General features: G+C 45.5%; 1 protein-coding gene across 1 annotated transcript in view; it reads right to left on the bottom strand.

Annotated features, from left to right (window-relative positions):
* Window positions 1-13958, bottom strand: part of plb1 (phospholipase B1) — a 142513-nt gene that overhangs the window by 33109 nt on the left and 95446 nt on the right. Inside the window, exons 40-44 of the mRNA XM_067985133.1 lie at window positions 11350-11431; window positions 7164-7268; window positions 6941-7036; window positions 2597-2668; window positions 906-983 (exon numbers count right to left, since the gene is read on the bottom strand). Coding sequence (XP_067841234.1) covers window positions 906-983; window positions 2597-2668; window positions 6941-7036; window positions 7164-7268; window positions 11350-11431 — 433 coding nt within the window. The remainder of the gene's footprint in view (window positions 1-905; window positions 984-2596; window positions 2669-6940; window positions 7037-7163; window positions 7269-11349; window positions 11432-13958) is intronic.

Raw genomic sequence — 13958 nt, forward strand, 5'->3', positions numbered from 1 at the left:
TATAGGATCTCAGCAGTCTGTTATAGGTCATTTGCAATTTATACTAATTATAAATAATATAAGGAATCTTACAACACCAGGTTATAGTCCAACAGTTTTATTTAAAATCACAAGCTTTCGGAGGCTTTCTCCTTTGTCAGGTGAGTGTGGGATTCTATGAAGGTTACCGCATATATAGTCAGAACGATACCTGGTGGAACACTTCAGCAGTCAAGGACATTCAGCCACCGATCTGCAGGTAAGCGTTCTCCATGGCGGCCTTCGAGACACACGACAACGCAAAATTGTCGAGCAGAAATTGATAGCCAAGTTCCGCACCCATGAGGACGGCCTCAACCGGGATCTTGGGTTCATGTCACGCTACACGTAACCCCACCAGCGAAAAAAGAGTTATCTGTTTTTAATACAACTGATCATTCTCTCTCTTTCTCTTCCTTTCGGATGTTTCTCTCTCTCTCTCTCTCTGTCTTGGGTTCTGACCGTTTGTATATTCAGTAATGTCTCTCTGTCTGAACACTTTGATTGCCTTGACAATGGGCAGTTGGAAAGATTATCTGTAATCACCAGACATTGTTCTCTGACTATATATGCGGTAACCTTCATGGAATCCCACACTCACCTGATGAAGGAGAAAGCCTCCGAAAGCTTGTGATTTTCAAATAAAACTGTTGGACTATAACCTGGTGTTGTAAGATTCCTTACATTTGTCCATCCCAGTCCATCACCGGCATCTCCACATTATAAATAATATGGTGAGGATAATTCTGGTAATGTAATATTTGCTGACAACACCATGCTTTGTGGTTTCTATGGTTTTTAATGGTAATAGTTAGGTAGTTTCAGTAGTTTTACCAATGACATTTCATTCATTACAATGACAGGTTTTGAAGAATGTATGAGATTACCTCAGGAGGTTTAGTGATTGGATCTACACCTTGGTAAGTATAGTTACTATTCTTGAACGTTCGAAGAAAAGGTTGATCCTGTAATGGAATAAAGAAATGTAAATAGGCTTATGAGTCCTTTCAACTGCATAAACTTATGCAACAGAACCTTATTAATATAAATTCTGTTATTGGTAGACCTCTCATTATAACAAGTGCAGCCTTGCCCCTCTCCTGGAGAATGCGTCATTATAGTTACTTCAGTTTTAAATTTTGGTTCTTGGGTTTAAACCCTGATACCTTATATAAGATTTTTGCTTGTATCACTTGCTCGAAATCCATTCATGTAACAAAGACTTTGGGGGTAATTTTAACTTTGGGCGATGGTGCAAACCGAGTGATATCGATTTAGCCGCCCATTATACAAAAATGGTTTTCCCTTCCACTGAAGGCAATGAAAAGAGAAACCAGATAAAGTGTATAATGGGCGGCTAATTCGATATCACCCATTTTACACCATGATCCAAAGTTAAAATTACCCTCTTTGAGTCAACTGTCCGTGTTTCGCTAAAGCACAACACCATGGATGCTGGAAATCTGAAATAAAACCAGAAAATGCTGGAAACATTCAGCAGGCTAGGCAGCATCTGTGGAGAGAGAAACAGGGTTAACGTTTCAGGTTGATGACTTTTCACTGAACTGAAACATTAACTCTTTCTTTCTTTGCAGATGCTGTCTGACCTGTTGAGTGTTTCCATCATTTTCTGTCCTTGTTTTATTGCTCTATCCTGGCTGAGATCCTTTATTGGTCCAGCAAGGAGAGTTAATATAAGTACACCATCTCCCTATGATAAGTCATGCAGCTAATATCTTCTTTTTACTCATCTACATACTACCCTTTGACATTATCCATAAGGATGGAGTCAGCTTCCAAATATGTACTGATCATAGATGAGCTACAATTCTCCCAAGCTCAACCGTAAGACTATGGCCATGGTCTTCGGCTCCTGCCCATAACTCCACACCTTAGCATTCTAATAAATCCCACTTCCCAGTTCCTCTCTCAGGCTAAACCCAATAGTGGGCAACCTCAGGGTCCCTTTCTGTACTGAGCTGAATTTTAAACTGCTCAGCTGCTCCATCACCATATCTTCAGCAACTCCAGGATGAATGTTTCCCTAACCTATCCAGCTCCATCCTACACAAACTCCAACTCATCCAGAACTCTGCTGCCCAAACCATACCCTGCACTAAGTCCTGCTCACCCGCTACCCCTGTCCCCACCAACCTCCACTGGTTCTTTTCCCCAATTTATTGATTTCAGAATCCTCTTCATCCTCTAAAAATCCCATCACGGCCTTGCTTCACTCAACCTCCCCAACTCCTCTAGCTTTATGTCCCAGCTCATACTACTCCATACTGCAGCGTATCAGGGCACTGACATGCCGTGCCTTCCGAGTGTTCACAAAGACATTTTCAGTTTAAGCTCATCCTTGACGCATAAGTAAGGAGGAAAGATTGTTCTGGTCGCTATATATAGCTAAATGTATCCATTAAGATTTCCTCTGGCAGATCTTTCCAGAAAAATCACAAACACATTCTTTTTGAACATGAACTACCAAGCAGGAGAAATATTCTTGAACACATTCACAATGTTGCTACATAAAGCGACCAGAGGAACTCTTCCCCACAGCAGCACGTATGATTCCTACCTGGGAGGGGCAGCTCAGGGAGATATTTGTTGAGGCGTCTTGAAAGTCTGATTTTTCACCAACAGGTTGTAACTGAAAAACAAAAAGCACAGCTCAAGTTTGAATGGGTTTTATTTTCTCTCCTTCTCTTTAGATCTCCCTGTGCCACTCGCCCTTCCAAGGGCAAGATGGGTGGTCAGGATGGTGAGTTCAGTGGCAGAGCTAGATTTGGCCGACAGCGGGAGGAAGGGGAACCGAGCTGGGAACTGGGGAATGATGACATGTCTCGTCCGAAGGCCGAGCCGGGAACCGGGCAGACTTGCATTCCGATTCTGGAGACTGAAGACGGGTGATGGAGGATCCTGGAAGCAAAATGGAAGCGATCCTCCAAAGTACCATTGGTCGACCTCCAAATTAATGGGGGGGGGGAAATCATGAACCCCCCCCCCCTCCGAACCTCTCCCCCACTGGCTTGGGCATTGGGTGAGTTACTCCCAGCCCTCTAGCAGTGCCACAAGTTGAGACTGCCAACTTAACAGTGGCAATGTTTCCTTCGACCACTGTTTCTAGCAAAATCATAAGCACGTTCTTTTAGAACTCTTTCTTGATTCAACCAGAAATAGTAGCCAGAAGAAATCTCCTGCGCCCCGATGTGGAGAATCACAGGCGTGAATCCACATCTTTCCAAACTGCAAATACTGAACATCTGAAATCAAAACAAATATTGCTCGAAACACAGTAATTCTTTCAACATCTAAAAAGTGAAAAGAAAGTGAGAACTTGTATTTATATAGGACTTTTCATGTCCTTAGGATGTCCCAAAATGCTTCACAACCAATGAAATACTTTTGAAGTGTAGTCACTGCTGAAAAGTAAACAAATGCGAAGCCAAGTTTCCGCACAGCAAGGTCCCACAAACTGTATTGAGATAAATGAACAGTTAATCTGTTTTAGTGATGTTGGTTGAGGGGTAAATGTTGGCCAAAGACACCGGGGAGAACTCCCCTGCTTTTCTTTTAATAGTGCCATGGAACCTTTTCCATCCATCCGTGCAGGTAGACAGGGCCTAGGTTTAATGGTTTCATCGGAAAGACGTCACCTCCAACAATGCAGCACTGCCACAGTACTGCACTGAAGTGCTAGCCTAGATTATGTGCTCAAGTCTCTGAAGTGAGATTCATACCTGCATCTATTTGGCGACAGCTTTCCCCGGTGCTGTTGGCACTGTGCACGACTCGCGTGGTCCAGGTTCAAATTCGCGTCGGGGTCCGAATGACGTAATTGGACTCTGATTTTTGAGTATTTATGAAGCCCTAATGTGGCTCTGACAGGTAAAATTGTGGCCAGCGGGAGTGCGGTGCAAACAGTGGGGTAAATACTGCTGTCAGCTGTGGCTATGTTAGTAGTGCTCTTGCCTCTGAATCAGAAGGTTGTGGGTTCAGGTCCCACTCCAGAGACTTGAGCACAAAGTCTAGGTTAATGCTCCAATGCAGTACTGAGGGTAGTGCTGCCCTGTCAGAGGTGATACTGTTTGGACAAGATGTTAGACTGAGGCCCTGTCTGCCCTCTCAGTTGGATATAAAAGATCCCATGGTACTATTTTGAAGAAGTGTGGGGGAGGTGTCCTGGCCAATAGTTATCACTAATGAACTGTTTAATTGGTCATTTATCTCATTGATGCTTGTGGGACCTAACACTGTAGCCATTCCTCTCCAACACTTGATACTATTGCAAAACCCTGATCACTCTGCAAGTGTGAAAGGCTAGCCAATTACCTCAGGCTTCAATTGATCTTTCTCTTGTTTACTGTGGCTGTTTACTTGTAACATTAAGAGATGTGTTTGCTGATCTGCTGTAATATTTGTTCCTTTTGTGCTACTGGTGCTAATGGCTCCCATTACCATGCTAATGACACTTGTGATCTTAAGGCCACTTATACCTGATAGAAAACAAATAGCTTGGGGTCTTTTCAGTTGGCTATTTGGGAATGGATCCCTGTCATTATATAACCATGTGGTGTGTGAGAGGCTTTTATTGGGGGATGACTGTCCAGCACTGAGTTGTCAACAGGATACTGACAAGTACATGATTGCCAATCATAAATACAGATAAAATTCGATGATTAACTTTCTTTGTTCATATTTTCTGCCTCTGAATTTTTTTCCTCTTCTCTTGTCAGCAGTGGCTCAGTGGGTAGCACTCTCACCTCGAAATCAGAAGGTTGTGGGTTTAAGCCCCACTCCAGAGACTTGAACACAAATATCTAGACTGACACTCCAGTGCTGCACTGCCAGAGGTGCCGTCTTTCAGATGAGACGTTAAACCGAGGCTCCATCTGCGTTCTCAGATGGACGTAAACGATCCTTTGGCACTATTTCGAAGAAGAGCAGGGGGGGGGTTCTCCATGATGTCCTGGCCGATATTTCTCCATCAACTAACATCACTAAAAAATGTGGCTGTAAAGCACTTGTAAAATGCAAGTCTTTTTTTTCCTCTTCTCTACCAATATTCCCTCCAATTTTCCAGCCATTCTCATCTCCTGAAGGCCAACACTGGGAGTACGATTTGATGGATGGCTACAGCATTCTTGTCCCTCACCCTTCACATGTGACCTCGGACAGTGAGTGTTGCTGGGCAAGGTAGACCCTGCCCCGAACTGGCGAGATTTATGTTCATTTTCCAGATGTGGTCATTGGACAGTGATCAGCAAACTGGGTTGTCAAGTAAAATTTAAAAAATATGATTGCATTTATTTAGTGACTTCCTCCAGCCCTACAACCCTCCGTGATCTCTGCGCTCCTCTAATTCTGACATCTTGTGCATCCCTGATTTTCATCGCTCCACCATTGGCGGTCGTGCCTTCAGCTGCCTGGGCCCTAAGTTCTGGAATTTCCTCCCTAAACCTCTCCATCTCTCCGCCTCTCTCTCCTCCTTTAACATGCTCCTTATAACCCACCTCTTTGACCAAGCTTTTGGTCAGCTATCCTAATATCTCCTCATCTGGCTCGGTGTTAAATTTTATTTGATAACACTCCTGTGAAGCGCCTTGAGACGTTTTACTAAATGCAAGTTGTTGTTGTTAATATTAAAGCATCTCAGAGCGTTTTACAGACTTTATGTCCTGTGGGTAAACACTGGAACCATTGTCCACGAATGGCAATGAGATGGATGATGAATTGGTTTGGTTTTTGCTGCTTTTGGAGGGCTGAATGTTGGCCAGGGCACTGGGAGAATTAGAGAATAATAAAGATTTCCTTTTCCCCTTTTTTTGATACAGAACACGTTGCTGTCCTTTGAATAGTGCAAATTGATCTTTAAAGTCCACTTGAACCATCAGAACTAGTAATTTAAGGATTCATTCATAGGACGCCACCAACAGTGTAGTACTCCCTCAATACTGCACTGGAACGTCAGCCTAGACTATGAATGGGGCTCGGATCCATAACCTTCTGAGGCGAGAGCCCTACAACAGAGCCAAGCTAACACAAGGAATTATGGCCCAGTGACTTGTCTACACTTTGGCCTTCAGCAAGAATTAAGCCATTGGCAGTTTCTGACTCGCAAGCTCAAAGTCCGAGATTTTCCACTCGAGTTACGCTGGCGCCCAGGTGTGACTTGAATGGGTTTGGGTGGAAAGTTCTTCACGAGCCACTTTTGCCGGCTCCCCGCTCTCCGCTGCCATTTCAGGATCTCCCACTAGAAGGCTTGTACTGTGGGAAGGCTCACTGTAATGGTATGCAAATGACGAAAATATTTCACCTGATGTCTGTCAGGGGAAATTTTAATTTTAACGGATCTAGAAGTAGAGAGACTGATTGCACGCTCTTCGACACCCTTTTAAAAAAAACTTTCAAAACTTCTGTACAAGTTTAACAGGCAGCACAGAGGCTGCCACCCAAAGCTACACCGTGACAGGCCTCTGAGGCCCACTCCTGCTAATTTCCACCTCTCCTCCCCCAGGCAGATTCCCTGCTGAAGGCTGGGAGCTCATCGAAAAAAAAATGCAAGTTACCCTGACCTTGAAAAATCTTGTGGCAGGTGGGACTTCCAGAGTAGCAGAAAATCCAGACCACGATGCCTAGAGGATAGAGTTTACATGATTCTATGTTGCCAGCTTGGAGCTCTATGCATCAGGAGCGCAAACCAAGCATTCTGATGCACGCACACCATTAATTTTAACAAAGGGAAACGCCTGCAGGGTCTGCTGGCCTCTGTGCCTGAATTCCCAATCGGCACTCCTAGTTTCCTAAGCTCTGAGCCTGGAGTGAAATTTAGCCCATCATGTCATGACACCCTCTGCAGTGCCAGTCAGGCACTAGGGATGGGCTCCAAAGTGAATTAGAAATCTGATGCTGAACATCTTACCATGTTATTCCAGAGCGTTCTTGATAGCTGCGTGTGGAACTTCTTGCTTAAATGGAAACAGTCTGGGGCGAAGAATGACACATCGGGTTGTCCACTCTGAATTTAAAAAGAAAAGGTACATCAGGAGTGTACGATGGAGCAGGCCCATCAGGGGCAGTGGAGGGGCAGCACTTCCTGGTTATAGTATTCTGCAATAAATAGACCTGAAAACGTTATCACTTACTTCCAAAACTGGGATATGCAAATGGCGAAAGAAAGGCTGTAACACGACAGTGAAATCTTCTCGAGTATCGTACCTGCCCAATTCAATGAGCATCTGAGTACTGCGCTGGGGTGGGAGGGAGGGGAAAGAGAAATGTATGAATAAAAATTATAAAAATAATAGTGAGCAAAATCAATCAGGAGGATTTCCTCTGTTCACTATTTGTAGTACAATCATAAATGTGACTATAAATCCCTTATTAAAAACTACTTGAATGGTGCCTGCAGCTAAAAATAAATTATGTTACTTCACTGTGAAGTAATTTGTTTCACTGAGTGAGGACGTGGATTGAGCAAAAGGGCTCAAATGCTAGTGTCAGTGGAGGCTGGGAATCAACATCACTGCCAGCAGCAGCATCAACACCAGTCCAATACCAGCACCAACACCAACACCAGCCCCAACACCAGCATCAACACCAGCCCCAACACCAGCATCAACACCAGTCCAATACCAGCACCAACACCAACACCAACACCAATACCAGCACCAACACCAACACCAGCATCAACACCAGTCCAATACCAGTATCAACACCAGCAGCAGCATCAACACCAGTCCAATACCAGCACCAACACCAACACCAATACCAGCACCAACACCAACACCAACACCAGCCCCAACACCAGCATCAACACCAGTCCAATACCAGTACCAATACCAGCAGCAGCATCAACACCAGTCCAATACCAGCACCAACACCAACACCAATACCAGCACCAACACCAACACCAGCCCCAACACCAGCATCAACACCAGTCCAATACCAGCACCAACACCAGCATCAACACCAGTCCAACACCAGCATCAATACCAGTCCAACACCAGTCCAATACCAGCACCAGCACCAACACCAGTCCAATACCAGCACCAGCACCAACACCAACACCAGTCCAATACCAGCACCAGCACCAACACCAACACCAGCCCAATACCAGCATCAACACCAGTCCAATACCAGCACCAACACCAGTACCAATACCAGCACCAGCACCAGCACCAACACCAGCACCAACACCAATACCAGTACCAATACCAGCACCAGCACCAATACCAGCACCAGCACCAGCACCAATACCAGCACCAACACCAATACCAGCACCAGCACAGCACCAACACCAGCACCAACACCAGCACCAATACCAGCAGCAGCAACACCAGTCCAATACCAGCACCAACACCAGCACCAGCACCAACACCAACACCAACACCAATACCAGCACCAACACCAATACCAGCACCAGCATCAACACCAGTCCAACACCAGCACCAGCACCAACACCAGCACCAACACCAACACCAACACCAATACCAGCACCAACACCAATACCAGCACCAGCATCAACACCAGTCCAATACCAGCACCAACACCAGCACCAGCACCAACACCAGCACCAACACCAATACCAGCACCAACACCAATACCAGCACCAACACCAATACCAGCACCAGCATCAACACCAGTCCAATACCAGCACCAACACCAGCACCAACACCAGCACCAACACCAATACCAGCACCAACACCAGCACCAACACCAGCACCAACACCAATACCAACACCAATACCAACACCAACACCAGCACCAACACCAGCACCAACACCAGCACCAACACCAGCACCAACACCAACACCAACACCAGCACCAACACCAGGACCAGCACCAGCACCAGCACCAGCACCAATACCAACACCAGCACCAACACCAGTCCAATACCAGCACCAGCACCAGCACCAATACCAACACCAACACCAGCACCAGTACCAACACCAACACCAGCACCAGCACCAACACCAACATTAACACTAACACTAACACCAGTACCAACACCAGCCCAATACCAGCACCAACACCAACACCATAGGAATATAGGAACAGGAGTAGGCCATTCAGCCCCTCGTGCCTGCTCCACCATTTGATAAGATCATGGCTGATCTGTGATCTAGAGCCATATATCTGCCTTTGACCCATATCCCTTAATACCTTTGATTAGCAAAAAGCTATCTATCTCACATTTAAATTTAGCAATTGAGCTAGTATCAATTGCCGTTTGCGGAAGAGAGTTCCAAACTTCTACCACCCTTTGTGTGTAGAAATGTTTTCTAATCTCACTCCTGAAAGGTCTGGCTCTAATTTTTAGACTGTGCCCCCTACTCCTAGAATCCCCAACCAGCGGAAATAGTTTATTTCTATCCACCCTATTTGTTCCCCTTAATATCTTATAAACTTCGATCAGATCACCCCTTAACCTTCGAAACTCTAGAGAATACAATACCAATTTGTGTAATCTCTCCTCGTAACTTAATCCTTGAAGTCCGGGTATCATTCTAGTAAACCTACGCTGCACTCCCTCCAAGGCCAATATGTCCTTCCGAAGGTACGGTGCCCAGAACTGCTTACAGTACTCCAGGTGCGGTCTAACCAGGGTTTTGTATAGCTGCAGCATAACTTCTGCCCCCTTGTACTCTAGTCCTCTAGATATAAAGGCCAGCATTCCATTTGCCTTCTTGATTATTTTCTGCACCTGTTCATGACACTTCAATGATCTATGTACCTGAATCCCTAAGTCCCATTGGACATCCACTGTTTTTAACTTTTTACCATTTAGAAAGTACCCTGTTCTATCCTTTTTTGATCCAAAGTGGATGACCTCACATTTGTCTACATTGAATTCCATTTGCCATAGTTTTGCCCATTCACCTAATCTATCAATATCCCTTTGTAATTTTATGCTTCCATCTGCACTGCTTACAATGTCACCAATCTTTGTGTCATCGGCAAACTTAGATATTAGACTTTCTATGCCTTCATCTAAGTCGTTAATAAATATTGTGAATAATTGAGGCCCCAAGACAGAACCCTGCGGGACTCCACTAGTCACATCCTGCCAATGTGAGTACCTACCCATTATCCCTACTCTCTGTCGCCTTTCGCTCAGCCAATTTCCTAACCAAGTCCGTACTTTTCCCTCGATTCCATGGGCAGCACCAACACCAACACCAGTACCAGCACCAGCCCAATACCACCACCAACACCAACACCAGTACCAGCACCAACACCAGCACCAGTACCAACACCAGCTCAATACCAACACCAATACCAGCACTAACACCAGCCCAATATCAGCACTAGCACCAACAGCAACACCAGTCCAATACTCGCCCAACATCAGCTCCAACACCAACACCAGCACTGGCACCAACACCAGCCCAAAACCAACACCAGCCTCAACACCAGCCCAATACCAACACCAACACCAACACAACACTGGAACCATCTTATTTATATAATGCTCTTCACAAACCAGGGCATAAATGTTTCGGTATTTTTGATTTATAGTTTCTCAGTTTCTATTTCCTTGTAATGAATGTTAATAGTTTTTTTGGCAAATTAGCTCCTGGTTAAAGGGGCAGCGACATCATTGTAAAATATCTTGCAAGATTAACGGTCACTTGACCTTCACAGATTTTTTTTTAAAAAGTCTTTAATCAAAGCCAAGATAAAAATATTAAAACCCTAAGATAAAAATATTAAAACTGCATAGTAGATGTTTGTACAGCAACAGTGTTTGATGTGTTGTAAACATATGAACATAAAAAATAGGAGCAGGGGTAGGCAATACATCCCTCGAGCCTGCTCCGCCATTCAATACGATCATGGCTGATATTCGACCTCAACTCCACTTCTCCGCCCTATCCCCATATCCTTTGTTTCCCTTAGTGTCCAAAAATGGTTGCTGAAGTGGTCAAAGTGCACACTCTACTGAGGTTTCACACAGTGTTGTGACTGAGCCTCCCAAAGGCTTCCTAATACAATAGCAATGCCTCTTTAAACAATAGGGCCAGGAAATTCCTCACAGCTGCTCCCGCTCCACCGGCATTACTTCGGCGTAGATGAGTTTTAGTGAAGTAACACTGGCGGCCCACTCCGAGGAATTTCCCAGCCTAGTTGTGATCTTACAATCCAGAGCTCCCAGTGGGGAGCAGCAATTGCACATCGTACATCTCGAGAAATCTCAAGCGGGCAGCCCATGATTTCCTGAGAATCCAGGAAATCATGGGCTGCCTCCATGAAAGATTATTAGACTAAAATTGCAGAAATGCTGTGTCACCAAAATGAAAGAAATGGCCTTTAGCAGCAGTGAGATACCTGATAGGCATTGTTTGCTTCGGTCATCATCTGTAATTCTGAGGAGTTTTCATGGGGCTTCACGACACAGTGACACAGCATTCTGTAAAGAAACAGCGGAAAACTCATTTGTCACAGCTTTTGGGTTTTTACGCTACATATTACCTTGGGTTCAGCGTCATTCGCCACTCCTGTTAGCAGGCCTGGCATCCCCTATGAACTGGAGTGTGACTTTTTTCTTTTTTTTATTCGTTTATGGGATGTGGGTGTCGCTGTCGAGGCCAGCATTTATTGTCCATCCCTAATTTCCCTTGAGAAGGTGGTGGTGAGCCGCCTTCTTGAACCGCTGCAGTCCGTGTGGTGAAGGTTCTCCCACAGTGCTGTTAGGAAGGGAGTTCCAGGATTTTGACCCAGCGACGATGAAGGAACGGCGATATATTTCCAAGTCGGGATGGTGTATGACTTGGAGGGGAACGTGCAGGTGGTGTTGTTCCCATGTGCCTACTGCCCTTGTCCTTCTAGGTGGTAGAGGTCGCGGGTATAATATCTATTCAAATGACAGTATTACCCAGGGACCATAACAGAGAGTTCTTACTTTGTATACTAGCTACTGACACCACAAGACACCAAGTAACTTCTCCTCCCTTGACAGAAGGCAGACTGAATAAGCTATCTACTGAGGCAAGGCACTGGCTTCGGCCCAACATCTGGTTTACTTACAGAAAATGCAAGAATGAACAGAGTACAGTTTGACACAGTGAGAATATATCCTCCAAAACCCCAAGGTTGTAAAAACAATAATAGTGCAACTTGTTTTCTTTTTAACAGTAGCTCTGTGATAGGAGTTAACCTTCTCTAGTTTAACTCTTCAAAGCTAAGCTGGACCAGACCTTAAATTGAAAGAGTTCTTGCTGGCGGAGAAACCATTGACAACTCTGTGTCTACCTGCCTGGCCTTCTGTGAACTGCACCCTCCCCTTTCAGTGCCTGAGGTAGGGGTTCTACCCATCAGCTGTCAATCACAAATAGCTCCAGTCAACCAATGGCCTACCCCTTTCTGTTAGGTACCTGGAAATGGCTGTCAATCAGAATTACCATACTGAGATGACAGTCTACCCGCTGATGTAGGGCCGGGAGGCTCCCAAGTGTCTACGTGTGGTTAGGCACCCCTGCCATGCAAATAGAACAGAATGACATCCTGGATTATCCTGTTAAAAAAATTGCTGTGTGTAGTTTTGGGAATTAACCCCTCATGTGCTGAATACAGCATTTGAGAAATAGTGGGCTCGAAATTGGGCCATGTAGCGCCCGTTGTTTCGGCGCGATGCGGCCTCCCGAATGTCCAAAATGGCGAGTGGGATGTGCGCGCATGCTTCTAGCATGACGTGCACCGTACGCCACCTTGGTAAACGGTTTAACACATGCGCAGATAACGCACGCCGGCAACATGTAAAGTAAGGAGAACATGCAATTGATCAGTGTGCAATGCTGATTTAAAGTGATAGATACCATTTTGGCATTGAACGCTCCAGCCAATGCACTGTCTTAACCACGACCAGCTAAACGTGTCTTAGAGTGCCTGGAGGACCCCCCACCAGCACTATTTAAAGGGACCTTGCAGAATTTACAGGTTAGTTGATGGATTATTGCTTTTGACTACTGATGCATTTGTACCAGTTTTTGGAGGTCTCCTATACTTGAATACTAGGATGGGGGGACATAGCCTAACATTTAGAGCCAGGACGTGCAGGAGTGAAGTTAGGAAACACTTCTACACGCAAAGGGTGGGAGAAGTTTGGAATTCTCTTCTGCAAACAGCAGTTGATGCTAGCTCAATTGTGAATTTTAAATCTGGATATGGGGCCAAGGCGGGCATATGGAGTTAGGTCACAGACCAACCATGATCTCATTGAATGGCAGAACAAGCTCGAGGGGCTAAATGCCACTGCCACTTGCTGCCTCCTGATATGCGCCACCTTTTCCTGCAAGAAAGTGGGACGTGTGTCAGTGGGTGTCTTACAGGATGTCTGGGTGATGTGCCTGTCATGGTTGCATAGTTACCAGAATGCGTGGCCTGTGAGTTGTGGGTGTTGGCTTGCAACAGTGATAATGTGCGAGGGTGCAAGGAAGCATCTGATTGGAAGAGTTGAGTACTGATGGAAAGAGTTTGTTGGTATGTGGGTGATGGGGGGTGTAGTGTGGGGAGCAGTGGATGTGGCTAGTGGTGCAGTTGGTAGGAGACGCCACTTGACAGTTGACCTCACTCACCTTGACCACTCGTGTCAATGCATTGAACTTCTTCCTGCACTGCATCCATGTTCGTGGTGCTATGCGCCTGGCATTGACTGCGTCCCCCACTGCCTCCCACTGCCTTTTGAGCATATGTCTGGAGGGCCTTTTGCCCCCACTGTGAATATAGGAAGCCCATCCTTCTGTCCGCCTCTTGCACCAAGGCCTCTAGTACATCATCAGAGAACCTTGGTGCACATACTCTCGCAGGACTGGTATAAACTCAGATCGACAGATTGGTGAGGTCTGGCATGCAGATTGGAGGATGTGGGATTTAGTAGTGCTCAAGTTGGTAGAGGTCTGGGGCAGGTCATTTACTCGCCTTCACAGCAAGGGTACAGT

This window comes from Heptranchias perlo, chromosome 5 (assembly GCF_035084215.1).
Source record: "Heptranchias perlo isolate sHepPer1 chromosome 5, sHepPer1.hap1, whole genome shotgun sequence".
Classification (NCBI taxonomy): Eukaryota; Metazoa; Chordata; class Chondrichthyes; order Hexanchiformes; family Hexanchidae; genus Heptranchias; species Heptranchias perlo.